Here is a 26,982-nt window from a genome sequence, read left to right as displayed (position 1 = left end):
AAAGGAGTGATCACAGCAGCTGGGGGAAGCCAGGCAGGTTACTTCCACTCTCCAAGCCTCAGTTTCCTCATCAGTTAAATGGAGCTAGGGGTAGGCTTTCTTTATAAGGCAGACCTGGGGATTAAGTAAGCCCATGTTTGTCAGAAATTTAGGGCCTGGCGGTCAGTACTCCATACCTCACTTCCCTGTTTTTCCTCCCTTTACCATGGTAGGCCAGCGAGAATTTCTCAGAGGCCTTGGCTGAGAGCAGATGGTGCCCACCATGGATTACAGGGCTGAGGTGAGAAGAGCAGGCAGCTCTCTGTGTATGCATGTATGCATTTGTCCAGGGAGAGCACATGGCTGCTTGGAACTGCAAAGCAGAAGTGGAAGAGGCCCTAGGCCACATTTGGGGGAGAAGCAGGCAGCCCCCCACCCCTGCCACCCCAAAGTGGGCAGCCCTTGAATTCCAGGCAAAGGAGTTTGAATTTTCTCTGGAGTGCCAGGGGTCTAAGAGGCAGTTTAAAAGCAGAATAAAACTAAATGTAGGGACCCCAGTCAATCTCCTGGGTGTCCAAACTGTCACTTCGCAGTCATCCAGGATTTATGGAGAAACAGCTTGTGACCAAAGACAAAGCGCCCTTCAGACAGCCAAGGCTTTCTTATCATCTTATGGCTGAAGGCCAAACTGCTTTGGGTGTTCTCTTTCTTGCAGGCAGTTTTACCTTGAGCCCAGCAGCAGTGGCTGACTTCTTCCTGTTTCCCTCCAGATGGGATGTGACATTTCTCGGCCCCAAGATCCCCAGACAAGGGGATCGCCGTCAGCCAGGCCACATCTATAACCTGGAACTTCTAACCATGCATGCCGTTCTCACCCTTCCCCCGGTTCCCTGCTATTAATATTTATTTTGTCGGTCATGGGGCCTGAACTCTGGGCCTGGGTGCTGTCCCTCAGCTCTTCAGCTCAAGGCTAGCATTCTACCACTTGAGCCACAGCGCCATTTCTGGATTTTGTTTTGCTTAGGTGGTGCTGAGGAATCAAACCCAGGGCCTCATGCATGCAAGGCAAGCACTCTTACCACTGAGCCACCTTTCCTGCCTATTTAAACTAAGGCAAATGTCTGCAACCCTAAAAGACAACTGAAGGCAACAGAAGACGTGTTGTAATGCTGGCTTTCCGTGGCTGCCACATAATGAATCTTTCTCTACCCTTCACCATGTCTCTTTGTTTGGCCTATAGGGGTGAGCAGCTGGGTCTGACATGAATCTCCAATAGTTTGGATCTCAGCTCTGAACCTGGGTTCAGAGATGGGCAGAGTTGCACCAGGCTCCAGTGGCTCACGCCTGTAATCCTAGCTACTCAAGAGGCTGAGATCTTAGGATCACAGTTTAAAGCCAGCCCGGCCAGGCAGGAAAGTCCCTGTGAGACTCTTCAATTAACCACTCAAAAACAGGAAGTGGTGATGTGGCTCCAAGTGGTAGAGCACTAGCCTAGAGCCAAAGAGGGCAGGAGCAGCATCCAGGCCTGAGTTCAAGTCCCACAACTGATTACTGCCACCCCCCACCCCCAAAAAAAGATGGGTGGAGTAACTGGCCTGGCCTCTTGTGGTTGCCATGATAAAGAAATGTGACAGGGCTGATAAGGTCGTGGTACAATATTAACTCCAGAAAGATAACAGGTTGGCTGATGAAACCCAGACATGGCAAACACCCAGATCACCTGGCAACCATTGCTGCTACCATCTCATTTCTAAGCACATCTAATCAATTGTCATTGCCCATTCCCATCAGCCCATTCCTTTGTGCGCCGGTGGTCCTGAAGGACTCAACACGGGGAGAGAGAGTGCGGATGAAACCCAGTTATGTCTGATGCAGACCTCCTGGAGTTCCTCAGGTCAAATCGCTTAGGTATTTTTGTTTCTGTGACAAAAGACAAAAGGGAGACCCCTCCAGTTCTGCCTTGAAGCCAGCACAGTTGAGTCTCAATTTGCAGGGACAGATATAATCCATATAAAGACCCAAGACAGTCTTAGGATGGGATCTTTGTGAAATATACAATAACGTCGGGAAAGGTAATTTACAAGTCCACTGGGACTTTCCTCAGTCTCCATCTTCCAAAAATGCAGCATGTATAAGGTAACAAAACTATTTAGGAAGTTATCCAAATCTATCACAGGGGTCGGTCTGAAGAAGAGGAGGGGGAGGAAGAGGAGGAGGAGGAAGGGAGAAGGGAGTGATTCAAGAGTTAAAAAATATAGCCACAACTGGGTGCCAGTGGCTCATGCCTGTAATCCTAGCTACTCCGGAGGCTGAGATCTGAGGATCACTGTTCAAAGCCAGCCCTGGCAGGAAAGCCCATGGTTGTTTCTTCTTTTGCCAGTCCTGGGGCTTGAATTCAGGGTCTGAGCTTCTTTTGCTCAAGGCTAGTGCTCTACCAGTTGAGTCACAGTGCCACTTCTGCCTTTTTCTGTTTATGTGGTACTGAGGAATTGAACCCAGGGCTTTATGCATGCTAGGCAAGCACTCTAAACCACTAAGCCACATTCCCAACCATAAAATTCTTATCTCCAATAGACTATTCAGAAAAAGCCAGAAGTGGTACTGCAGAGCAAGTGGTAGAGTACTAGCTTTGAACTCAGGGACAAACCCAGATGCTGAGTTCAAGCCCCAGGACTGACAAAAAATAAAATAAAATAAAATAAAATTAAAATTAAAAAATATTTACACATACATGAGATAGAGAGATAGATAGGTAGATAGATATGCATAGCCAGGTACTAGTAGCTAATGCCTGTAATCCTAGCTACTCAGGAGACTGAGAGATGAGGATCATAGTTTGAAGCCAGCCTGGGCAGGAAAGTCTCTGAGACTCTTACCTCTCATTAACTATCAAAAAATAAAAAAGCCAGAAGTAGAGCTGTGGCTCATATAGTAGAGCACTATCCTTGAGCAAAACAAAAAACAAAAAACCCTCAGGGATAGCACCCAGGACTAGCACCAAAAAAAAAAAAAAAAAAAAAAAACCAACGAAACAAAAACAATAACAAAAAAACAAGAGTTGAAAATGCAATATCTGAAGAATTGTTAGAACAGGGATGCAGGCTTAGTCCTAAGTACGTAATAAGTTTGTTTTGTTTTCTTCTGCTAAAAAAAAAAAACAAGATTAATTTAAGGAAACAGATTAAATAGTGGTGCTGATATACCAGGAAAGGAGAAATTGGAAAATGTAGCATGTGACTGACAGAAATATTTGTTTAGTAAATCTCCCTCATTCTAGTGTTCAGCTGGACATTTTGAAACACAGAAAAAGGGAGTTTCTCGAGGTTATAGCCAGGTGCTGGCTCACATCTATAATCCTAGCAGTTGTAGAAGCTGAAGCCAGGCTGGGCAGACACAGCTAACAGACTGTTAACTACAATTAACCTGCAAAAATCGGGAGCCAGAGGTGTGCCTCAAGGGTAGAGTGCCATCTGTGAACAAATAGCTGAGACTGACCTCCAGGCCCTGCCTCAGCATGTTAATCCTAGCTACTTCAGAAGCTGATATCTGAAGATCAGGGTCCAAAGCCAGCAGAGGCAGGAAAGTCCACGAGACTCTTCTCCCCAATTAACTATTAAGTTGGAAGTGGAGCTGTGGCCCAAGTGATAAAATCTTAATGGAGAGAGAGAGACTGAGAGAGAGAGAGAGAAAGAGAGAGACAGAGACAGAGGGGAAACACTCAGGGACAAAGCTCAGACCCTGAATTCAAGACCCAGGACTGGCAGGATCCTGAGATCAAGTGAGCACAGTATCCTTGTCTTGAAGGCCCTAAGCCAAGCCTTTGTGAGCTTGGTGATGCGCTTCTCTGGGTTCAATTTCAATACAGCTGGAGGAACCAGACTGATGGTCCGTACCTAGTGATGTCTGCCCTGTGCGCTCCTTGTTACTGGCTTACACCACCAATGCTCTTCCATCATTCCTTCCACTAGGCTTTTAGAGAACAGACCCTCTTTGTACACTATAACACTCCACAGGAAAAAGAAACCGGGTTTGCCTGACACCAGATGGTGTGCTGTGCTCCAGTGAACACCATGATTTTTTTAAAAATGCCAGTTCTGGGGCTTGAACTCAGGGCCTGGGCACTGTCTTTTAGCTTTTACACTCAAGGCTGGAGCTCTACCTCTTAAGCTACCCAGTCCTCCCCCCCCCCACACCTTTTTTTTTTTTTTTTTTTTTGGTGCTTAATTGGAGATAAGAATCTCATGGACTTTTCTGCCTGAGGTGGCTTTGAACTGTTATCCTTAGATCTCAGCCTCCTGAATAGGATTACAGGTATGAACCACCAGTGCCCAATGAGGGGATTTTTTTTTTTTTTACATATTTTTGATAAAGCTCCCAACAGTCCAATGAGACTGAATAATGAGCAAATGTAAGAATCAGAGCCTGAATGTTAGGAGCTATAGAACACGAAGAAGCAGGGTAGCCTGGCTTTTATGTGCAGATCTTTTCCACTTCCACCCCCCACGCCCCCCACTTGGACACACGAGAAAATTGAGCAACTGGCTACTTTTTCTGAGCTGCTTTCTGGCTGCTCCTCCCTGGGCTGACTTATCAAGCTGGGGTTTCGATGATCTATTGCTACATAAGTATTAGCTTAAAACCTGGGATCTTGAAACGTTGACAGCATGTATTTGGCTTGCAAATCTATAGCTCTGGCAGGGTAAGGTGGACCAGAGGCTCAGGTTCCAAAGGGCAAGACAGGTGGACAGCTGAAATTAGACCAGCATAGAGCACACAGTGGTGATTAAAAGTTAATATTTATAGAATATTTACTATGCACTAGGATTGTTCTGGGTGCCTTACATTTAATCCTCTGTCATCTTTATGAAGTAGGTCCAGTTGATTATGTCCATTCTAGAACGGGAAGATAGGAAGGTATCGAGAGGTGAAGCAACTGGACCCACATCACACAGTTGGACTCAGCCCAGACTTCCAGTGCTGAAGTCAGTGCTGCAAACCAGAGTTTCAGCCCCCGACTCCTTCCCCACCACCGCTTCCCTGGAGTGAGGCCTCCCTTCATTAACCCAACATCTGTTGCAGGGAATATGGGTGAGGTTCTGCAAGAATTAGTCTCCTGGTTTCTCTTCAGAGCAGGGTGGAGTGGGAAGCCAGCATGTGACTCAGCTGCTGGCTCTGGGGTCACTAGTCTCATGGAGGGCTGATTGAGATAGGTAGAAGGAATGTGGCAGGACTAACAGCTCTATCTCTTTTGTATGCAAAGATATGAGAAGAGCAAGGTAGAAGGGAGTCCTGTTTTCTACAGAACTAGGGAAGAGGGAAGTCTGGCAACACTGGTTCTTATTCGCACAAAACAACAATCATTCACTGTCAAGAAAATTGTATGAGAAAAATGTCATTTCCTCTTAGAGAAGGGGACAGTGGCTAGCTTGGGATCACCCAGGTAAAAGGCAGTGAAGGAACATGGTTATGAGCCTGGCTCTTGTCTTGACACATAGATTCCCCTGTAAAATCACGTTCTTCTGGTAGCTCGAAGTGAGTCGCTTTCCTCCAGGAACGAAGGCACAGGCCCTGGATCCCCCAGGAGTCGCTGTAGTCAGTGAGTGTGGTATGCGTCCCTTCATTCAGCAATGTTTTATCATTTCATTGTCTAACTTACCACCTAAAATAGTCTTTTTAAAATGCAATTATAAGTGGAATTGTTTCCCTTTTCAGGTTGTTCACTGTTAGTGTACAGAAAGGCACTTTATTTTTGTTCATTTTTTGCTACTTTATTGCATTCATTTATTAGCTCTAAGTTAGTTTTTTTTTTTTTTTTTTTTTTGGTTGGTCATGAGGCTTGAACTCTGGGCCTGGGCCCTGTCCCTCAGCTCTTCAACTCAAGGCTAGCACTCTACCACAGTGCCACTTCCGGTTTTCTGAGTGGTTTATTGGAGATGAGAGACTCTTAGACTTTCTTGTCCAGGTTGGCTTTGAACTGCGATTCTCAGATCTTGGCCTCTTGAGTAGCTAGGATTACAGCGAGGAGCCACTGGTGCCTGGCTATTTATTTTACTTCTTTTTACCCTGAATGCCTGTCCTTTTTCTTAAGTGCTCTGGTTGGAACTTCTGGGCTTATACCTAACTGAAGTGTTTAAAATGCATCTTTGCCATATTCCTGATAGTAGAGGAAGAACTTCTGTCTTCCACTATTGAATCCCATGTTTTCGACGTCATTTCTCACATGTAGTAGTATCCTGTTTCTAGCTCATGAAAAGGTGATTTTTTTTTTTTTTTTGCCAGTCCTAGGGATTGAAATCAGGGCCTAGGCACTGTCCCTGAGCTCAAGGCTAGCCCTCTACCACTTGAGCCACAGCGCCACTTCTGCCTTTTTTCTTTTTGTTTATGTGGTACTGAGGAATTGAACCCAGGGCCTCATGCATGCAAGGCAAGCACTCTACCACTGAGCCACATTCCCAGCCTTGATTCGCTGGTTATAAATGTGCTCCTTAATTTCTACAAATTTCTATATTTTTCATCACAGTTCAAAAAGTTCAAAGTGGTAGAGTGCTATCCTTGAGCAAAAATGCTCAGGGACAGTGCCCTGGCCCTGAGTGTCCAGCCCCACTTTGAGCCACAGCTCTACTTCTAGTTTTCTGGTGGTTAATGGGAGACAAGTCTCACAGACTTTCCTGCCTGTTTGGTTTTGAACTGTGATCCTTAGCTTTCAGCTTTCTGAGTAGCGAGGATGATAGGTGTGAGCCACCAGCACCCGGCCTGGTACAAATTTGTTGTCTACTCTATGATCTATACTAGAACAATGGTCCATGGTTTTGTACTATTTATGTTTGTTTGAGACAAACTCACTCTGTGACCTAAAGTGGCCTTCAAATCTTAAATCTACTGCCTTACCTCTAGAGCTGGGATTACAGGTGTGAGCCACTAACCCTACCTCAGCACTATCTTTTGAACACAGCAGGAGCCCAGTGGATATTGGACCAGTGGGCTCCCCAGCTTCTGGTAGAGGGAGGTCAGTCACAGCTTAGACCTGGACTGGCTGCCACAGCTGTATGATCTTGGGTAAAAAGATTTTACCTTTTTATCTATCTTCCCAGATGAAGCAGCCCAATTCCTACCCCGTGACCTTGCTGGACACGGGTTGTATATTCATTCCCAGTGATAGAACAACACCAGAAGCAAACAAAATAAAACCAATACAGCACACTTGTTAATACTAACCATTTTAATTTAAATTAAAGCATTTCTGGAAGACAAACACGATGGATAGAAAATATAAAAACTTTTACTGTACAAATTTTACATCACATTCAAAAAGCCAATGTGTGCCTGGTGGCCACAGAAGACGCTAGGAATGCCCCTGATGACATCCCGACCGATGCTACAGCACAGTGCAGGCTCCCCACGGCTCTCCGCTGGGGTCTCCGCCCCACCCCATCACCACAGAGTAACACTGGCTTCAAGGGACCATGAGAAAAAAATGCCATGGGGCAGCAGAGAGTAAACTGGAGACATGGAGAGATCCACTCTGCTATATACTGTTCACTAAGAACTCAGCGAGGATTCAAGACAGCAATCAGAGAAACCTGGGGGGACTGCAGCTCTGGGGGGTGAAAGGTCTCAGAGGTGAGGCCGGAGGTGCCAAAGTTTGGGCTCTACTGCCACCCTGGGGGGAGCACCGTCTTCCCCGCGGCACAGCCCCGGGCCTTTCCCATCCCCTTCACCGCGGGCCGCGGGGACTGGATTCACAGTATCTGCTGTCCTTCGTGTGTCTCCGAGACAGGCAGGGAAAGCACACAGAAGGCCCAGCACACCTTCCTCACCTCAATTCACAGTTGCTTAAATAAAAAAGGGAGAAGGGACCATTGTGGGGAACTTCCTTAAATGACAGGCAGAGCAGAGGTGGTTGGAACAGCTAGAGGTGTTGCTTAGGTCTGGGAGTAGAGGAGGGTTCCTAGTACCTCAGTTCCAAACTGGGGGCCAAGTGGCCCCTGGGTTTCTGGCAGATACTAGGCCCTTAGAAAGACAGGCAGCTCCTGAATGTGGAACTGTGACCACTTCTATCTGTCTCTGGATCCCAACACATGCATAAGACCACACACGCTGCAGAGGCTCAGCGAGAGCTGGCTGTGGCTGCCATCAGACAAAGCCAGACCCGGACTCCCTTCCTGTGGGTCTGCTGTGACCCCATGGTGGCCCAGGGTCTGGGAAAGGGGAGGAACTGAGTTCACTTGACTTGCTTAGCGGCTATACAGCCCCAGAGGGCAAAGTCAGGCATGAGACAGCCACACAGTTTGGTTTGGGGATAGGAGGTGACAGCAAGGGCTGACTGAGAGCCAAAAGGATGAGGTCAAACAATAGGCCACTGGCTTACAGTGCCTCCCTCTTCCTACCACACCTCCTGGGTGAAGACGCCACTGTCCCTGGGTGCATATAGCACTGTGTAAGCTGTGCTCTCCAAGGCCGTGTGTGTGTGTGTGTGTGTGTGTGTGTGTGTGTGCATGCGCGTGCATGTGCACACGCATATGCACATATCTACTTGTAGAGGCAACTCCACAGATTCTCAGCAGAGGGCTGAGTTAAGGAACATCTGGACCCCAGCTGGTGGGGAAGGCTGTGAAGACTGGGACTTGCTGGGTGAGTTGAACTGGAAGAGGCTGGAGCCACATAGTCCCAAATAAGGGGGGTGGGGGCCCTTATTTGAAACCCAAACCTGTGGTCCTGACTCCAGTCACAACTCCCCTTCCATTACTTTTTTTCTTTCGGGCTGTGGAGGCCACCGAACTTCATCTCTACTTGAGGCCCTCTGCCTTTGGGAACTCTAGTCTGTGGGCAGCAGTTTCTAGTGGGGGCGGCAGAGGTCACGTGACGCCCAGCTGGCTCTCAGGTCTAGCCTCCCGCTGCTTTGCATGGACACAGGCAGAAGGCCTGAGACTGCCGGAGAGGCTGTGCAGAGAGGCGGCTTGCTAGGAGGGTCTGGAGGAAAGAGTGCCTGTATCTGAGCTCAGGGAAAGCAGCAGAGGTGGGCTAAGGTGAATGAGAAGAGGTGAGTAGTTCTGGAACATTCTAGCATGGCTAACAATGGGTTTCTAAAGTGTCCGCCAGAGTCACTGAGAAGCCTGGGGGGGAGGTGGGGGGCCTCAGATACCTGCTGGCTGTCTACTTCTGTCTCTTTGTACCATCTTCTCCGTTCTCATCTCAGTGCAGGTGCACCTACAGGTTAGTGCTCAGTTTGGGCCAGGCACTGGGAGGAGGCCCTGGGTCCCACAGCTCTAGTGACTGCCTGGGGCTTCATGAAAGAGAGCTCTAAAAATGCATGGCTATCTCTCTGCCTTGTAGTAGAAACCCTGAGTGGGAGTCACCAGACCCTCAGGCATCACTAGGATTCTGTCTCTACTTTTCCAGCAAGGGCAGTCTGGATTACAGGGGTTAGAAGGTGAATCCAGCTCTCTAAGAACTCCTGCCCTCTGTGATCCAGCTTCTCTGGATCCTCTCTGGGGTCTTCTCTGGGGGGATGAGGGAACTGTGTCTCTCTGATAGGACGCAGGAAGAATCTCTCAGAGGGAGATTCTCGACCCAGGGCAGTTAGGGCCAAAGCAAGACCAGGTCAGACCTCATATCCCCCGCTCTGCAGCCCAAAGCAACCACAATCACAACGCTCTTCTTCCTTCTGGCCCAGCATTAGGCTCTGCTACAGGATCCTTCCAATGGGGATGGCCACCTCTGCCATCCCACACTGCCAGTGCACGTAAGCATACATTGTTTATTATTACCTATTGTAAAACGTTGAGTTCGCTCGGCAGAAACGTTCGTGTAAACATGTGCTGTCGGTCGGGACAGGTCTGGTTGGTGTGGGGCCATCTTTAACAGCAGGCGGGGCTCTGTCTCCGGGCCCCAGCCTGAATAGAGTCTCCTGTCCTGGTTTGCAGTGCTGGGCAGATGGAGTGGCTTTTAGTATTTTTACTTTTTGTCATGGTGGTGGCTTGTGTGTTTTAAAAACACAGTTAGGAAAAGAAAAGAATGGGCAGCACAAGGGGCCCAGCGGCTACATCTTTGCATTACTGGACTCCAGGGCACCCAGGCCGAACCTTTCAAAGCGGGGGACCCCTTTACTGCTGTTCATGCTGTGGAGAGGAACAGAAACATGAGTTATGGCCCAGCTGGTCTTGACCAGAGTTAGGGTGGCACAGGCTAAGGAATGGGCTAGTTCCAGAAGCTCCGCAGCGGAGCTGGTCCCATCCAGTGGAATGATCATTTGACCTGCGGCTTTGGCAGAGCTGCTGGTCACCCCGAGTCCTGGGCCTCAGCCGTGCCCCCCTCCTGGGGCAGGGCAGGGTCGTGGCATAATCGTCTCTGCCTCACTGGTTGCCCAGACCGCACTTGCTCCATGTGAGACTGGGAGAGAAACCTGAGCCCCAGCACCGGCAGTGCTGACCTCACCTGCTCCTTCTAGAAATGGGATGCTGCTCCAACATGGGCTCCACTGGGAGGTTGAGGGGAAGACTCCCAGAGCCCAATGGCAGAGATCTTTTCAGTTTGTGGAGGCCCAGGCAGATGTAAAGGGAGCAACTTGGTGGCTGTCTGGAACCAAACATCACTCTACTTTCGGATAGGTTTTCTGAGTGTGCTCTTAAGGACAGAGCCCTTTTGAGCTGGTGTTTTTCACAGCAACAGGACATTTTGCGCCTACTGTTCTAGCTCTCCAGAGGAGACAGTGACAGGACCAAAGAGAGGGAAGCTCTGGAACCACTCCACTCCCTATGGGATAAGATCCCAGAGTTAGACGCCACCCTTTCCCTCCCAGGACATTCAGTGGAGGCTCAAAGGGGTTAGTGGGGTGACAGGGCCATCAAACAAAAGCAAGAGCAGCCCTCAGAAGGGAAAGCGCCATCTGGGAAGGTGGCTACAGGCTGCTCCACCTCGCAGGGTACCAGTTAATACGATCCTCCACCGGCAGCGATGCAGGCACACGTGGAGAGGGAGGGGCCATGTTACAAACAGCACAAGAAGACTGGAGAGAGAAGATTGGAGCAGCAGAGATGGCATCCCCTGGGTTAGTGCCTGCTTGGCATTTTGTGTTAGCAGAAGTCGCAGAGCCATTGTTGATTAGGAGGAAGACAGCCCCCGGTGCATGCAAGGCAACCAGGCCTACAACCTAGAGGACAGAGAAGGGGAGAACAGGTTAGAACCAGAGCCCACAGGGAGCTGGGGACTAGAGGACTGGCCACAGCCACCAGGCAGGGGGTCCTCTTTCCAGCAAAGAAAGGGACTCCTCCTCCTCTACCTGCTAGGTGGACAGCAGGGCAAGCCTGGAAGGGAGCTGGGCATAAGGAACCTTTCAAGTTTCCGCAAGGCACAGCCACAGGCCACTTCTCTAGAGCCCTCCATGCCTCCCATGGCCCCTCAGCCTGGACCCCCAAAATTGACTTCTCGGAGCGCACTGCTTCTGCTCCCTTGATTCTCTTCTTCTGAGCTCTGACTGGATCAATGATCCAAACTCTGTTCTCTGCTGAAACTAGCCATGTGTCCACTTGTGGTGCAGATGGAGACCCTGCCCCATGCTATGGTCTCTGTCACCCACTGTGAGGAACACAATCCTTGTGGTGGCAGGTATGGTGGCAGGACCTCACATCAGATTAGGGGGAGAAAACCACGGTTGTGAGAAGCTGGGGTGCAGAGACACAGCAGAAAGCAGGTTTGCAATGGCACAACCACACACAGGCAGGGCACGAGGGAAATGACAGAACACACTATTCCTCCAGAACTGGACAGGCGTTCTTAAAGTCAGGGTGACCGTTATAACGTCCTTTCCCGTAGTAGCGGCTCCGCCAGCGACTGGGAGTGCCCGTGACCATTTCGCCAGGAGTGGAAGAATTCGGTCCAACCCATCAACCCAGCAGGTGAGTGATGGCAGCAGGTGGAGGAGTCAGGATGGTAGGACAGGGAGAGATGACAGGACAGAGCATTTCCATCCCCCAAATGAAAACAAAAACAAAACAAAACACCCAAAAGGCCAATGGGAAAGAAAAGAGAAAATGAGAATTAGAAGCCAAGTGTGCAGAAAAGTGAAATGAACAAGAAGTTTGGCCCCAGGCTGATTCAGATGTGCTACTCCTCTTCCCTTAAAGAGCCAGAACTGGTGACTTCAGGCCCATCACAGTCCCATTTATGACTCAGTTTCTATTTGGGACCAGACACGGTGGCTGTTTGGTTTTCAGAGAATAAGAGTCATCCTCTAATGCCAGCACCCACCTGGTGAGCCCTCTTTCTTGCGGATAACAAAGCCAGGGCCCAGGCTGCACAGAGAGGTCCAGGATCTGCAGGAGCAGATCAGAGTTGGCCTGGATACCCCACTTCCAGAGAAGCCCATGCTCCATGCCTGCAGGGATGTCACCTGTTCACCCAGCTCCAATGAGCAGCAGCTCCTAGAGACCTTTCTCCAGTCCCCCATGTGGACAGAGAGGCCGCATTAGAACACCTACAGGGCCTCGGGTCTTAATCACTGGCACATTCATTCACACATTTATTGGCCAAGTACTCTTGGCACTGTGTTCACCACTGGGCTACAGACAGGATGAGACAGAGCCTTGCCATGTGGAGGCTTTGCTTCAGTGGGTCTGCTCATCTTGATCCCAGCTAAACAGTAAAGTCCTTCTTGGTAGGGGTCCAGTGCAGCCATCATCTGGGTATCCTCAGGTATGTAAGCAGGCATGCACAGCATTGTAGGTGAGGGGTGCTCGACCGGTGCTAAGCCTCTGACCAATACTGAACCTCATACTGCATCATAAGATAGAGCATTCACTAACCTACCTACCTGGTCCTCCAGATTTCCCACAACTGGTTGTATTTTTGAGTGAATTCTTATATCTCGTTTGGGGGACTCCTGCTGGGCCTCTCTTTGAGAAAGGACTTGATAAAGTATGCAAGCCAATATTTTTACAAGCTAAAAGAGGATCTGACCATTTCAAAGAAGTTTTTTTTTTCCCCCCTGCCAGTCTCTACCACTTGAACTATGCCACCAGTGTAGCATTTTGCTAGTTAATTGGAGATGATTCTCAAGAATTTTTCTGCGTGGGCTCATTTTGAACTATGATCATCCAGATCTTACTCTTGAGTAGCTAGTATTATGAGCATGAGCCATTGACATCTGGCTTTTTCCCCTTCCCTTGAGTCCAGAGTATTCTTGGAAAAGTGGCAAGAGAAACAAAGGAGAAAAGGAACAAGAAAGAGAGGGGAGACAGCCCTGATGCTTGGTGCAAAGGGTCCTGTAATTAAGAAGGGAAGGGCTGTGGCATCCAGGCTACAACATGTGTTGTGATATGGTCTCAAACAGGTGGCTAGCTCTTCATTATCAATGGCTGTATGAGTCAGCGCCATCTTTAGTGGTACTGATATAGCCTGCTGTGTGGGTTTCTCAGTATCTAGGTGACTTTGGCCTCTAACTCACTCTGGCCCAGTCTGGGCCCAGAATCTGTACTGATCTGGTAACAGTGATAGATGTTCACAGAGCAAACTGGAGGAGCATGCCTGTCATGGGGAGTCGTCCACCCATTGGGCCAATGGAACCTTGGCATTCCTCTGTGCTCCTCAAATCAAACTCTGGCATGGACATAACAGAGGATGTCCTTTAAGACCTCAGAGCCTAGACGGCATGTCTAGCTCACTAAAGGGTACTTACTCAGCTGACTTCCAGAAGTGCCCGGGGTGGGAGAGCCGTCGGTTTAGCTTGGGCAGCTTCTCCAGCATGTCCATCAGCAGGCTGAAGCTGGGTCTCTCCTGAAGGTCAAAAGCCCAGCAGGCGGACAGGATCTCCTGAAAATGGAGCTGCCATCAGTGGTGTGTGTGCTGGGGCACTCACAAAGGGTCTCTTGACTGTCCTCAAGGGTCTGAGCTGGTGACCTCCGGTGGACACAAAATGCTGAGAAGTAATTATCCCGTAAGAACTTCCAGGCTTCCATGGATGAACTGCATTACTTTATCTGCTCTTTTCCCTAGACCTTCCTCCCCAATAACAGCAACCAACTTGAACAGAAAGATCAGAAAAGAGGATGGATGGTTTTTGGTCCCAACAAATTTTTTTGGCTTTTTTTTTGTCTAATCCTGGGACTTGAACTCAGGCCCTGAGCACTGTCTCTGAGCTCCTTTTGCTCAAGGCAGCAGCTCTATCAGTTGAGCCACAGTGCCACTTACATTTGTTTCTGTTGATGTGGTAGTGAGAAATCGAACCTGGGGCGTCAGGCACACTCTACCACTAAGCCACATTCACAGCCCTGGATGCTTTTTGAAGGCAGTTTTTACTGGTGAATTGCTAGGTGCTCAGAAGATGTGGAGTTGGGGCTACTGTGGAGTGGAGGAGCCTCAGTGTTGTCAGAAATGGAGGCTGAAGGGAGGACTAGATATGGAGGCAGCAGCTGAGCCCAGAACAGCTGTCCCGACCACTCCCAAGACTCACGGTGGCAATCTGCTATCTATTCTCAGGATCCATGTGCGTGTGCAGGGCACTCTGGGGCCCTGCCATGCAGAACAACCACCTGAGTGTGAGTCAGGCCTGGGCATAGGATCAGTCCAAAGCACCAGCCCACTGAGAGCAGCACCAGAGGTTTTCGTTTTTTTGTTTGTTTGTTTTTGTTTTTGTTTCTGGGTCCAGTCATGGGGCCTGAACTCTGGACCTGGGTGCTGTCTCTCATCTCTTCAGCTCAATGCTAGCGCTCTACCACCTGAGCCACAGTAACACTTCCGGCTTCTTTTCTTTTTGCTTATGTGGTGCTCAGGAATCGAACCCAGGGCCTCATGTATGCAAGGCAAGCACTCTACCACTGACCCACCTTCCCAGCCCCGAGGTTTTTGTTGTTAAATACAACTGGATGGCATGGGCTTCCCTGTTGTAATAGGCAAATCAGATGAGACCAAAGGTGAGCAGACCAAAGCCCTGTCTCTGGATAACATAGGTGTGTGAAGCAGCTACTCTATCATAAAACAAGACCATGGTACAATTAAAAAAAAAAAAAAATTCACCAGCTGGGCCCCAGTGGCTCACACCTGTAATCCTAGCTACTTAGGAGGTTGAAATATGAGGATCATGGTTCAAAGCCAGCCTGCACATGAAAGTCTGTGGGACTTTTACCTCCAATAAACTATGCAGAAAGATTTGAAAGTGGTGCTGCAGCTCAAGTGGTAGAGTATTAGCCTTGAGCACAACGAAGCTCAGGGATAGCGCCCAGGCCCTGAGTTCAAGCCCCAGGACCGACAAAAAAAAAAAAAAAAAAAAAAAAGTAATTAAGCCAGGTGCTGGTGGCTCACATAGCTGTAACTCAAATAACTGAGTTCAAGCACCAGTGATGGCAAATACACACACACACACACACACACAGACACACACACACACACACACACACACACACACACACACACACACACACACACACACACACACACACGAAGGAAGGAGGGCTTGACAATGCAAATATAATTTCCAAACCAAGATATGAGACATGTTTGGAGACAAAAATCGGGAAAATTCCCCAGGTGTTAGATCTGGTAGCTGGTAGCTAACGACAGAAGACACAAAAGACAGTAAAAGATGTGGAAGTTTGCTGGGCGCTGGTGGCTCACGCCTATAATCCTAGCTACTCAGGAGGATGAGATCTGAGGATCACAGTTCAAAGCCAGCCTGGGCAGGAAAATCCATGAAACTCTTATCTCCAATAAACCACCAGAAAACCAGAACCGGTGCTGTGGCTCAAGTGGTAGAGTGCTAGCTTTGAGCTGAAGAGCTGAGGGACAGAGCCCAGGCTCAGAGTTCAAGCCCCATGACAAAAAAAAAAAAAAAAAAAAAAAAAATGTGGAAGGGGCTGGGAAGGTAGCTCAGCGGTAGAGTGCATGCCTTGCAAGCATGAGGCCCTGGGTTCGATTCCTCAGCACCATATAAGCAAAAAGAAAAAAGCCGGAAGTGGCGCTGCGACTCATGTGGTAGAGCGCTAGCCTTGAGCTGAAGAGCTGAGAGACAGCGCCCAGACCCAGAGTTCAGGCCCCATGACCGGCAAAAAAAAAAAAAAAAAAATGTGGAAGTTCACTGAGAAGGACCTGGGCGCTGTCCTTCAGCATTTCAGCTCAAGACTAGTGCTCTACCATTCAAGCCAAAGTTCCACTGCTGGTTTTCTGGTGGTTTATTGGAGATAAGAGTCTCATGGACATTTCTGCTGGGGGTGGCATTGAAGCGTGATCCTTAGATCTCAGCCTCCTGAGTGGCTAACATGACAGGTGTGAGCCACCAGCACCTGGCTAAACTATAAACTTTTATGTAAGTAATACTTAAGGCATTACTCTTTTTTATCCTAGAAGTCAATTTAAATAATTATCTTAAAGACTAGAAGGAGGGGCTGGGAAAGTGGCTCAGTGGTAGAGTGCTTGCCTGGCAAGCATGAGGCCCTGGGTTTGATTCCTCAGCACCACATAAGTAGAAAAAGCTGGTAGTGGCGCTGTGGCTCAAGTGGTACAGTGCTAGCCTTGAGCTGATGAGCTGAGGGACAGCACCCAGGCCCATAGTTAAGGCCCAACAACTAACAACAACAACAAAAAGACTAGAAGGAAATTCAGACAAGAGTTGACTATGAGGTGACAGTGGACAGTTTTCATTTTCTTCTTTATGCTTCCCTGTGTTTCTCCAATTTCAGTAACTATGTTTGTTTGTTTGCCAACACTGGCGTTTGAACTCAGAGCCTTGCACTCACTTGGCTTGCTTGGCTGGTGCTCTAGTATCTGAACTATGCCTTCAGCCAGCCTTTTGGTGATTATTTTGGAGATGAAGTCTCATGGACTTTTCTGTCTGGCTTCAAATCATGATCCTCCACATCTCAGCCTCCAGTGTAACTAGGATTACATGATTGAGCCACCAGTGCCCAGCAGTATTTTTTTTTTCTTGCCAGTCCTGGGATTTAAACTCAAGGCCTGGGCTCTGACCCTCAGCCTCTCTGTACTCAAGGCTAGTGCTCTACCACTTGAGCCACTGTGCCACTTCTGGCTTTTTTCTATTTCGGTGGTACTGAGGAATCGAATTCAGGGCTTCGTGAATGCTAGGTAAGCACTCTACTACTAAGCCACATTCCCAGCCCAGGAGTATGCTTTTGATCTCTTCAAATGGTACAGACTCTTGGGGGTCCTTTCCCAGACAGCTGGGTCACAAGCCCCAGCCCATTGTCCAATACTTTTTCCCACTCCCAGAGCAGGTGGTTACTCACGCTGACTTCCTTCCCCAGGCTGACAGAGGCCAGGATATGCTTCACTCCTTCTCCGCTCCCGATCTGCCAGATTAAGGCCTCTGCAGGTTGGTGTTTAAAGGGCCAGTCCCTTGCTTGTAGCTCATACCAAACAGTCCTGTGGAGACCCAGTTAGTTAAGGTCCAAGGCCTGTGTGACCACCCTGTAGGAGGCGCTATTGTTCTCCTCATGGCAGAGAGCCCTCTGCTGGGAGGCAGAGGGTCAGGACATGGTCACTTAGCCAACAAGCAGCAGAATCACAGTTCAGAACCAGGTATGTTTCCATTCCAAAGGCCAGGCTCCCTGCCCCAACAATCACCAGGGGATCTCTCGGGGCTACACTTTGGTCTCTGAGTACCTACTCACCCAAATGCATAGACATCAGCAGCTTTGGAAAATGGCAGTTGGTCCTCATCTTTCCCAGGGGTCATCTCCCGCACGATCTCCGGGGCCAGGTAGCACAGCCAGTCATGGGATAGCTTCAGTTGATTCTCTCGCCTGGAGGCCAGGACCAGAACAGGCTTTCAGCATGCAACGGAGGACTGCCAGGCATACACCCACCGCTTGGCCAGCAAAATTATCCCCATATAGTGCAGAGCAAGTGACCAAGTGCATCACACTGATCTGATGGGCACTTCCACCTTGGGGAACCATCTCAGAAAACAGCAAGGAGCTCAGCTAGGAAGGGATGTCTGAGGATGGTAGGCAGGGAGCTACCCAGGAGCTGAGCCCTTATTCAAACTGGTCTGGTAGCTTCCTGCCCTGGCTGACACTCTTCCAGCGCTTCCTCATCTCTCCAGTCCCTTCAACATCACATGAATTTTTTTTTTTTTTTTTTTTTTTTTTGGTGTCAGTCGTCAGGCTTGAACTCTGGTCCTGAGCACTGTCCCTATGCTCTTTATCTTAAGGCAAGCCCACTACTGCTTGAGCCACAGTACCACTTCTAGTTTTCTAGTGGTTTATTGGAGATAAGAGTCTCAGGGAGTTTCCTGCCCAGGTTGGCTTTGAACCATGATCCACAGATCTCAGCCTCCTGAGTATCTAGGATTACAGGCATGAGCCACTGACACTGGCTTTTTTGTTGTTGTTGGTCGTGGGGCTTGAACTCTGGGCCTGGGCACTGTCTCTCAGCTCTTCAGCTCAAGGCTAGCACTCTACCACTTGAGCCACTTCCCGTTTCCTGGTGGTTTATTGGAGATAAGAGTCTCATAGACTTTTCCTGCCTGGGCTGGCTTTGAACCAAGATCCTCAGATCTTAGACTCCTGAGTAGCTAGGATTACAGGCATGACCACTGGCACCCAGCATCACATGAAATTGAGCATTCTTTCTTGATGGAGCAGCCAGGTTAGATAAGTCATAGATCCCATGGGGGTCAGTGTGAGAATCAAGAGCCACAAAGGACCTGAACCTCTCCCAAGGCTGGATTCTAGACTAGAACCACTAGGATGGAATCCATGGGTCCTTCCTTACAGGGTGTGCCACTCCTCAGTGGCACAGCTACAGGGCCCTGAGCCTGGGCCCACCCACTCCTCCTGTCCCATCCATATACCCAAGACCAACTCACCGCTCCTCTCGGAACACACCCGAAATCCCAAACAGCCCGAAGTCTGTGATGACCACCTTGCCATTGTCATAGAAGACGTTCTTAGACTTAAGGTCTTTGTGCACGATGCCCTTGGCGTGAAGATAGCCCATGCCCTGGAAGATGGGAGTCTCGCATCAGGGTAGGGTAAACATGAGTGGTGGCGACCGAGTTTCTTTCTTGGTCAGGCACCGGGCTCATTTCATCCTCACGATCTTATAAACACATAAACCCCTTTACAGAGGGGGCAAGGAGGCGTAGGAAGAGAAAGTCACCGGCCCAAGCCACACAGCAGTTTGTAGCACAGCTTAGCTCTTTTCATGCCACTATGTAGTCACAGTCACCTTAGATAAGGCAGGATGTGTGGCCAGGTGACTAGTGGAGCAGGGAGATCCAGAAGTATATAAAGATCAGCCATACTGGCTGGGGTTGTTGGCAGGAAAGATAAGCCAGCAGAGAGGTGGCTTCTGGCCTGGCAGAAATCCCTCAGTCATGTTCCTCCTAGGCCCTGCCATCAGCCAGATGGATAGTCAACATGACTCAGTGGGCAGACACAGGGAGCGAGGACTTCCAAGTTTGCTGTGAAAAATCAAAATCATTCTATCTGTAGCTCCTACTGGCCATCCTGAAAAGTGACAGACCACAGGGAAGACAGGAGGGGGGTATCCTTGGCTTTGATCCTCATTGGTATAAGTCATCAGCTTAGCCACAGGGAACCATCATGAGGAACTCCTAGTTTGTACACAGTTGTCATTATGATTATCTTTTCCCTTTTTGGGGGGGGAGGAGGGGGGTGGACAAGACTGGTGTTTGAACTGTCCTTGGGCTTGCTGAACCAGGCCTCCAGCCCTGATTTGTGTTGGTTATTTTTGAGATAGGGTTTCACTTATTGCCCAGGGCACAATCACCTTTGTCAGGCTTCCTATGTAGCTAGGATGACAGGCATGCCTCGCACCTAGTCCCTGTGCATCTCACCCCCCCTGCTGGGATAAGAGGCACAAACCACCACATCCAGACTCAGTGGCAGCCTTCTAGATACTTAGGATTATAGGTATGAGTCACCAGTGCCTGGCACTATTCCTTCCTAAAGACAATACATACACAAAGCAGGCAGTGGAAGAAAGGGAAGGAAGGAGAAAGAGAAAGGATGAAGGAAGAGCAGCGGGGAGGCGAAAAGGAAGGAAAGGGACAGTAGTGGAAAAAAATGTGAGGAAGTTGGTAGTAGATGGCTTTTTAATACAAGCAAGTAAAAAGAAGTAAAGAAAGAGGAAATCCTACTCACAAAGTTCGTGTGTGTGTGTGCGCGTGTGTATGTGTGTGTGTGTGTGTGTGTTGGTTCTAGGGCTTGAACTTAGGGCCTGGGTACTGTCCCTGAACTTTTTTTTTTTTAATTAAGAAATAGTTTATTAATGAAATTATTATTTGGGCTGACTAGCACTACAACTCAAGAAACCATAACAATTGAAGCAATATGTGAACTAGGATCTTAATCAAAAATGAAAGGAGCACATGGAATCAGGTTTTATCAAGAATTTAGTGGACTGGTATAAGCAGAGTAACAAGATATAAGAAAGGAGGCCCCTGAGTAGGGGGCTGAGACCTGAGGATCACAGTTCAAAGCCAGCCCAGGCAGGCTTTGTCCATGAGACTGTTATCTTCAATAAACCACCAGAAAACCAGAAGTGGCACTGTGGCACAAAGTGATAGAGTACTCACCTTGAGCTAAAGAGCTTAGAGACAGTGCCCAGACCCAGAGTCAAGCCCCACGACTGACAGAAAAAAAAAAAAAAAAAGAAAGGAGCTAGATAACTTAAATATATCCAGGCCAGGTGCTGGTGGCTCACGCCTGTAATCCTAGTTATTAAGGAGGCTGAGATTTGAGGATAACGGTTCAAAGCCAGCCTGGTCGGGAAAGTCCATGACTCTTTTTTTTTTTTTTTTAAACTTGGTCCTGGGGCCTGAACTCTGGGCCTGGGCGCTGTCCCTCAGCTCTTCAGCTCAAGGCTAGTGTTCTATCACTTGAGCCACAGTGCCACTTCTGGCTTTTTCTGCTTATGTGGTACTGAGGAATCGAACCCAGGGCCTCATGAATACAAGGCAAGCACTCTACCACTGAGCCACCTTTCCAGCCCTCTGTGCGACTATTATCTCCAATAAACCACCAGAAAACTGGACATGGTGCTGTGGCTCAAGAGCTGAAGAGCTGAGGGATATCGCCTAGGCCTGGAGTTCAAGCCCCAGGACCGACCTTCCCCCTATTACTCCCCCAAAACAAAACAAAACAAAACAAAACAAAACATATATCTAAAAAAATAGAGCAGTTCTCAAAGAAGGGCAAAAGGACGAGAACAAAGAAATTCCCAAGAAAAGAAGCGAATTAGGATCAAGATGCCATTGCCACTGGTTGTTGATAGAATTGGAATGTTCTACTTCAATGAATACCAAAGCACATATCCTGTGGGATACAGCAGATATGGCCTGGTGGAGTGTCCGTTTAAGTCAGGAATAAGACTTTTAGGTCCTTGCACTTTCTTGCTAAGGCTAACGCTCTACCACTTGAGCCACAGAACCATTTCCCAGGTCCTAGTTTTTACTTGGGTCTGTTTGTTGTTTTAAAGCAATACATAAGTTTTTATTTCACTCTTTTTTAATTGCTTTTTAAAAGGATGACAGAGAAGCTGCCTGAGTTCCTGCACCCAAGGACTTGCCTTCAAGTAACTTGGCTTTGGAAACTTGAAGGTAGCAAGTGGGGTCTTCTGTGCCCCAGAAGTAAACAGCTTCCCATTTCCCACCATGGATTATAGCAATTCCTCACAGGACAGTGCCAAATGCTCCGGTGATAACTGCATTTTGTCTATGCACTGATCCAGTCAGGGAGGTTCTAACACTATCTCCATTTCCCAGAGAGGCTAAAACAACCTGTCCAAGGTCTCACAGCTTGTGTGACCAGGCATCATACTGTCTTTAGAGCTTGCTCTGCTCTTCTTCAACAAATTGTTTTATTAATGCTGACCCAGTGGACAGGAGAGACTCAGAGGGGAGGAGACAGGGTCCCACCCTGAGGAACCCAGCTAGGAGAGACAGAACAGTGCAAAGCCAAGATGACAGGGAATGATGTGTCAGGAGGAGGAGGAGGCAAGGACCCTGGGATGAGCAGGAAGGAAACCACCCTCCTGCTGGATGTGCTCTTACCTTAATGATCTCCTGAGCGATCTGCCTTGTCTTGTTTATGTCCAGGGATGTCTTGGGGTCCCTTACAAAGGAGTGTAAGGTCCTCCCCTTGCAGAAGCTGTAGAGAGTGGTGGGGTACAGTCAAGAGGTCTGGGGCAGGTGCAACCTGACCTCACTCCTGTGGAGCCAATAAGGAAGTTGTGCGTGCGTGCGTGCGTGCGTGCGTGCGTGCGTGCGTGCGTGCGTGTGTGTGTGTGCTCCATTTTTGTTTTTTGGGGTGATTAACTGGAGGTAAGAGTCTCATGGGCTTTCTTGTCTGGGTTGGCTTTGAACTGTGATCCTCAGATCTCAGCCTCCAGAGTAGCTAGGATTACAGGCATGAGCCACTGGTAGCTGGCTGTGCTTGCTGCTTTTTGAGGACTTTCTATCCTTTACATGAGCCAAAGAATGTGTGTATTTGGGGGAGGGGGGTAGGTGGCTGGGGTTTGAACCCAAGACCTTGCACAAGCCAGGCAAGCACTCTACTATTTGAGCTACACCTCCAGGTCTTGCTTTAGTTATTTTTTTTTTTAGATAAGGTCTTAAGATTTTTTTCTGAGGGAGAGGAGTGCTACCTAGACCACAATCTGCCTATCTATACTTCCCCATAGCTAGGAGCTACACAACTATGCCTGGCTTTTGACTCAGATGAGGTCTCACTTAAATTTTGCTTAGCCTAGCTTCCAACCCAGATCCTTCTGATCTCCATATCCCAAGTAGCTGAGATTATAGGCATGCACCACTAGCTTGACTAGAATATGTGTTCTTTAAACAAGCCCAATACTGATTCTAGCTGGGACTTGGCCCGATGATTAGACACATGCACGCACGCACGCACGCGCACACACACACACACACACACATGCACGAATGCACGCATGCACGAATGCACGCACGCACTTGTTCTCCAGGCCTGTCCTGCCATCAAGAAGGGAAAAGGCCACAGGGTGGCTGTCAGAGTGTAAGTGTAGGGGGCTGGGAAGGTGACTCAGTGGTAGAACGCTTGCCTTGCATGCCTGAGGCCCTGGGTTCGATTCCTCAGCACCACATAAGCAAAAAGAAAAAAGCTGGAAGTGGCGCTGTGGCTCAAGTGGTAGAGCGCTGGCCTTGAGTTGAAGAGCTGAGGGACAGCGCCCAGGCCCAGAGTTCAGGTCCCACGACCTGACCCCCCCCCCCAAAAAAAAGAGTGTAAGCGTGATGATGAGAAAGGAGCTTATGCTCTGGGGTGTTCACTAGCACCACATCTGAAAGCCAGGATGAAGAAGAACCTTTTTTTCCAAAGGCTGTCAGTAACCTAGGGAAGAAGAACTTTTTACACATTTGGGTCTTGGGGCTTGAACTCAAGGCCTTGAGCGCTATCCCTAAGCTCTTTTGCTCAATGCTAGTGTTCTACCACTTTGAGCCACAGTGCCACACTTCTGATTTTCTGGTGGTTAGTTGGAGATGAGTCTCACAGACTTTTCTGCCTGGGCTGGCTTTGAACCACGATCCTCAGATCTCAGCCTCCTGAGTGGCTAGGATTACAGGTGTAAGCCAGAAGGGCCCAGCTTTTTCCTTTTTTAAATTGTTACCATAAAGGTGATGTACAGAGGGGTTACAGTTATATAAGTCAGGTAAGGAGTGCATTTCTTTTTTGGACAATGTCACCTAGGAAGGAGGACTTTTTAGGAAAAGTTTCTAGAGTCTTGGAATCTCAGAGAATGAGAACCAGGCAAGCAAAGCTACTGGCTGTGACTCTTGCCTCAGCCTTTAAAAAGCTGGGATTACAGATGTGCAACCCCTATCCCTGGCTTTATTTGTTTTTCAATGTCAGTGAGGTTGTGAGTGGGGGAAACTATATTCCATTTTTTGTTTTCTTCTTTGTATCTCTCTCTAAAATCCTTTACTTCCTTCCAGAGTGGCTCCAGGGCTCTCAGGGAGGAGAAGGCTAGCTGCCCACCCCCTACCCATGGCCAGCCAGGGATGGGCAGCTTACCTGGTGATGATGGCCAGTTGGGGTGGGTTCATGCAGGCACCCATGAAGAGCACCACGTTCTCATGCCGTGTCTGCCGGTAGTTCATCACCTCCTTCTTGAACAGCTTCAGGTGATCCTGGTTGTGGCCATCCATCTCCAAGAGACGGATGGCCACCTCGCCGTGCCATCGGCCCCGGTGCACTCGGCCCCAGCGGCCCTGCCCAATGGGTTCGCCCAGCTCCACCTGCTCAAAAGGGATGTCCCACTCCTGCAGGTACACGCTGGTCTGACTGGCCTTGCGAGAGATGGGACCCCGCCAGGGTCGACGGGAGCTGGGAAGGTCATCTAATTCATCCTCATCATCTTCTGCCTCTGACTTGCCACCTTCTGGCTCCTCAGCCTGAAAGGAGAATGGGGCAGATGGCTCTCACCAGGTGAGGGAGGAGAGGATATGACCCTGGGCTATCTGCAGCTCTACACTGGCTTTCTGTGGACAGCAGGCTGGTCACCCAGCATCCCTGGACCTCAAGTGTTCATAAAAAGTGGGACACTGAGGCCCTGTATCTTGCTAACACTGCAAGATCTAAGATGGGCTGAAGAGCAATAGTTAATTGCTTAGGAAACAGCACTAACATCCTAGTTGTGGGAGAACTGAACTGTATTCATCCCTGTGGTATTCTCCTATTTAAACACAGTTTCTGCCTCTTCCCTTGGCAAGAGCCATGTTCTCGAATTCCCGCTCCACTGCAGGGACCCAGACTCAGTTCTCAGCTTTGTTCAAGGATCAAGACGTGGTTTTGGAACCCGGTTCCAATTAGAATCACCTGGCAAGCTCTGACAATACAGAGATGTCTGACTTCATCAGAGGCTGACTGAACCAGTCCGCAGGCCAAGACCCTGGTCCCCAGGCAGAGAGAAGTGCTTACTTCAGTTAGTCTTCATTCCTCCCTGCTGTCCCCATCTGCCAACCTCTGCTGCAGTAAGCACCTAGGAACACTCAGGCTGACTGCCCACACCGACCCATCCTGAGGGGGGAGGAGGCTTCCCGTGGATGGACATGCCACCTGCACTCACCTCCACTTCATGTACCTCTGATACATCTGCTTTGGGTGGCTCCTCGAGCCTAGGAATAAAACAGGCTTTGTCAAGAGGACCATGGGCAAGGGACTCACCCAGTGAGGTCTGAGACTCAAGACCACTTCTAGATCTTTATCATGACACACTTGGCTGAGGGCATGGCAGTGTGGACATTGTGGTCACCGGCAGGAGGCTGAAGACCAGGCCTGCCCCTTCATCCTGCCTTGGCTGTCCCTCCAGGCTGACTACAGACAGAATGGGTGGTGAGGGAAGGCAGTAACTATCAGGGCCCCTTTCAAATCTGACACTTCACTATGGGATTCGGAGCATACGGGACTTGGGATCAGACAGCCTTGCCTTTGAGATTGGCTTCGTCACTTCTTCCCTGAGTGACCTTGTGTTACTTAACCTCACTGAGCCAGAAAGCCCACTAGGGATGATGCCTTCTGTTGTCCTGTGAGACCTGCAGCATGAAAGCTTAGCCCAGCCTGATTTGGAGAACAGGCTCCCCAAACAGGGCTCTTTTTACTGTTATTGTTATTATTATTATTGTTTGCTGGTACGGGGGCTTGCTTGAACTCAGGACCTTTAACTTTTTTTTTTTTGGTCAGTTATGGGACCTCAACTCTGGGCTTGGGTGCTGTCAGCTCAAGGCTAGCGCTCTACCACTTGAGCCATACTGCCACTTCTGGCTTTTTCTGCTTATGTGGTGTTGAGGAATCAAACCCAGGGCCTCATGCATGCAAGGCAGGCACTCTACCACTGAGCCCCCTTCTCAGCCCAGGGCCTTTAACTTTTTTTGCTCAAAGCTAGCATTCTATCATTTGAGTTACAACTCCACTTTTGGCTTTTTGCTGGTTAACTGGAGATAAGAATCTTACAAGCCAGGCACCAGTGGCTCATGCCTGTAATCCTAGCTACTCAGGAGGCTGAGATTTGAGGATCATGGTTCAAAGCCAGCCCAGGAAGGAAAGTCCATTAGACTGTTATCTCCAATAAACCACCAGAGGGGCTGGGAAGGTGGCTCAGTGGTAGAGCGATTGCCTTGCATGCCTGAGGCCCTGGGTTCGATTCCTCAGCACCACATAAGCAAAAAGAAAAAAAGCCGGAAGTGGTGATGTGGCTCAAGTGGTAGAGCACTAGCCTTGAGCTGAAGAGCTGAGGGACAGTGCCCAGGCCCAGAGTTCAGGCCCCACGACCGGACCAAAAAAAATAAATAAATAAATAAAATAAAAAATAAACCACCAGAAAACCAGAGGTGGCACTGTGGCTTAAGTGGTAGAGTGCTCGCCTTGAGCTGAAGGGCTCCAGGACAGCACCCAGGCCCAGAGTTAAAGCCCTACAACCACCACCACCACCACCAACAACAACAACAAAAAAGTCACAGATTTATTTTTAAAAAATTCTGCCTGTGTCCACCTTACTGGATCACAAGCTTTCTCCACAAAATGTTCACTGCACTGTTATAAGGGTAATAAATACTCTGGATGAGTTAATGAGCACACACACACACATACACACACACACACCTGACTGGCCTTGTCAGTAGCTAGGATTAAAGGCAAGAGCTATGCCAGGTACAGGGTAACACTCAGAGCCCAAAGGCCAGAGATTTAGGGGTAGGATTGGGAGGTGTGAAGAGATTTAGGTCCACACAGAAGAGAATTCAAATTCAGCACTGGGGTACATACCGAGTAGTGTCAGCTGTGCTGGGGAGTGGGGCTGATTGTGGAAAGGCCGAAATGTCTAGAGGAAACAAATGACAAAAACAATGTGTAAGGTTGCTTTTCTGCACCCCCCAAAAAAATTCCAGCTTGGAGCCCAGCACACCAAGGAAGTCTCCTCTCCCCCAGTAGCTGTCACAGCTCACTGGCCACTGCCATCTGGAACAGCTTGTACTTGTCCCTCAGCCTGTCATGATTTGGCCTC

The 26,982-nt window shown here is 49.0% G+C and overlaps 1 protein-coding gene across 1 annotated transcript in view; it reads right to left on the bottom strand.

The window, feature by feature from the left end:
* Positions 1-7,202: 7,202 nt before the first annotated feature.
* Positions 7,203-26,982, bottom strand: part of Ksr1 (kinase suppressor of ras 1) — a 155,990-nt gene continuing 136,210 nt past the window's right edge. The window contains exons 13-22 of the mRNA XM_070026890.1: positions 26,745-26,799; positions 25,051-25,099; positions 23,997-24,376; positions 22,004-22,100; positions 18,794-18,927; positions 17,595-17,726; positions 17,211-17,346; positions 13,652-13,785; positions 11,725-11,808; positions 7,203-10,097 (exon numbers count right to left, since the gene is read on the bottom strand). Coding sequence (XP_069882991.1) covers positions 10,019-10,097; positions 11,725-11,808; positions 13,652-13,785; positions 17,211-17,346; positions 17,595-17,726; positions 18,794-18,927; positions 22,004-22,100; positions 23,997-24,376; positions 25,051-25,099; positions 26,745-26,799 — 1,280 coding nt within the window. The 3' untranslated portion in view covers positions 7,203-10,018. The remainder of the gene's footprint in view (positions 10,098-11,724; positions 11,809-13,651; positions 13,786-17,210; positions 17,347-17,594; positions 17,727-18,793; positions 18,928-22,003; positions 22,101-23,996; positions 24,377-25,050; positions 25,100-26,744; positions 26,800-26,982) is intronic.

The sequence above is a fragment of the Dipodomys merriami genome, unplaced genomic scaffold, assembly GCF_024711535.1.
Source record: "Dipodomys merriami isolate MVZ:Mamm:240054 unplaced genomic scaffold, mDipMer1.0.p SCAF_19, whole genome shotgun sequence".
Taxonomy (NCBI): Eukaryota; Metazoa; Chordata; class Mammalia; order Rodentia; family Heteromyidae; genus Dipodomys; species Dipodomys merriami.
Note: the sequence above shows the minus strand (reverse complement) of the source record. Positions and strands in the feature narration are given on the sequence as shown.